The 1794-nt window shown below is 33.3% G+C and overlaps 1 protein-coding gene across 1 annotated transcript; it reads right to left on the bottom strand.

The window, feature by feature from the left end:
* Window positions 1-545: 545 nt before the first annotated feature.
* Window positions 546-1501, bottom strand: LOC140883057 (germin-like protein subfamily 1 member 14). Its single transcript, XM_073289365.1, has 2 exons — window positions 1338-1501; window positions 546-1158 (listed from the first exon to the last, which is right to left on the bottom strand). Exons 1-2 carry the CDS (start codon window positions 1459-1461, stop codon window positions 596-598), a joined length of 687 nt encoding a protein of 228 aa, XP_073145466.1. The 5' UTR covers window positions 1462-1501; the 3' UTR covers window positions 546-595.
* Between the last annotated feature and the right edge of the window lie 293 nt (window positions 1502-1794).

Below are 1794 nucleotides of genomic sequence, written 5' to 3'. Positions count from 1 at the left end.
TTTCAAATCCATTTGTCACACTTTGTTTGAATATTTTGAACTCCTAAAATTGATTCCCTAAAAGGAGTTCTTTTAAAAAAAAAAAAAAAAAAAACTATTATGTTATTTAAAACTGATTAAATTTATAAATTATGAAAAAGTGAAAAAAATAAAAATAAAAAAATGAGTGTTGTTTGGAAACAAAAATACTGAAAAACTGAAAATCGAAAGTGAGTAGAAGTGTTTGATGAATAAGCTATTCTAATACTGACTTTTCACTAAAATATTTTTTTGCATATATAGAATCACAGTTCCACCTATTTTCAGATTTCAATATATTAAAACAAAAGCTAATGCAGAATCTGAGTAAAACAAATCAACCCGTCGAGCTGATGAGAAAGATCGGACATGCAATGGTATCACTCCAATTTGAATATCAATCCATATATATTATATATTGGCCAAATTCATGATTGATCAGCATCAAAGAACCCTTTGTTTATTCATATATATATATACTCCTTATTACAGTACTGATGAAAGAAATAAATAGAAAAGAAAATCGATGGAGTTTATTAGTTTAATCATCGTCCGTGTGGCCTATTTTTCTTTTTAATTAGTTGTTAATCCAAAATTGTCCTTGAAGATATTTGATCACATTCTTGTTAACCTGGAATGCCTTGGTAAGAACATCGATAGAAATCGGTGGTTCGGAGCCAAAAACAGCATTTGCAATGGTGATCACTCCAGGATTCTGGCTACTCAACCCGGCAAAGGCGACCGCATTCGTTTTTCCGGTGTTGAACTGAAAATGAACGAGGCCCTCAGGGAACACAAACACATCTCCTTTATGCAATGTCTTGGTAAAAAGCTTGTTCTTTTGGTTAGGGTTTGCTGGATTCGAAGTCACAAACCCGACGTAAAGAGTTCCTTCAACGACGACGAGGATTTCGGTGGCACGAGGATGCGTGTGAGGAGGGTTGAGGCCGTATGGTGCATAATCAATTCGAACCAAAGAAATGCCCAAAGTGTTGAGTCCAGGAATTTGGTTCACATTAACAGGAGTAACCCTTGAGCCTAATGGATTGGATGTGTTTCCGGGCTTGTTCAGACCACTTAAATAGAAATCATCCGCCGAGACAATATTCGGGTTCTTGCATATCTTCCCGTTAACAAACACTGCATCATTCACATATAATTTTGCATGAACATACAAAACATGCAAGGAAATAGAGTTATAATGAGTAATGATCGATGAAATAAAGTTTCTAATAAGGTTGATCAAAATAATCTTATAAAAGTAAACATTAATATAACTTGGATAAAGCTAAAAAAAAAATATGCATGGAATTAATTACCAGAAGCCTTTGCATCTTCAACCGCAACGCAAAAGTCTTGAAGAGGACTAGGATCAGATGCAGAAGCTAATGAACAAATCAAAGTTAATGCAAAAAAACCAATAAAGAAACGAATGGCGGCCATGTTAAATTATATTGAAGCTGTTAGGAATTAATATGGATTGCACTTGCTATATCTGCTGAAGTTTTTGAGCTTGAGATGCATAAAATTAATGTAATTAGTGTATTTATACTTGAAATATTTGAACAAGTCGGAAGATTTCCTTAATAAACAAATAAGTTTGAACTTGTCCTAATTCATTTACCTGCGGAGTTGGATAACCTACCCCTTTCTTAATTACATCAATTTTGACGACGACGATTAATTATCCGTTAACAGTAGTTTAGTTTATGCACAACCATTAATTAGTTTATTGTTTCATGCATGTAGATTTAATCAGCAGTGACTCAGTTTATT

Source organism: Henckelia pumila, chromosome 1 (genome assembly GCF_033568475.1).
Source record: "Henckelia pumila isolate YLH828 chromosome 1, ASM3356847v2, whole genome shotgun sequence".
In the NCBI taxonomy this organism is placed as follows: Eukaryota; Viridiplantae; Streptophyta; class Magnoliopsida; order Lamiales; family Gesneriaceae; genus Henckelia; species Henckelia pumila.
This window is presented reverse-complemented; position numbering and strand designations above follow the sequence as displayed.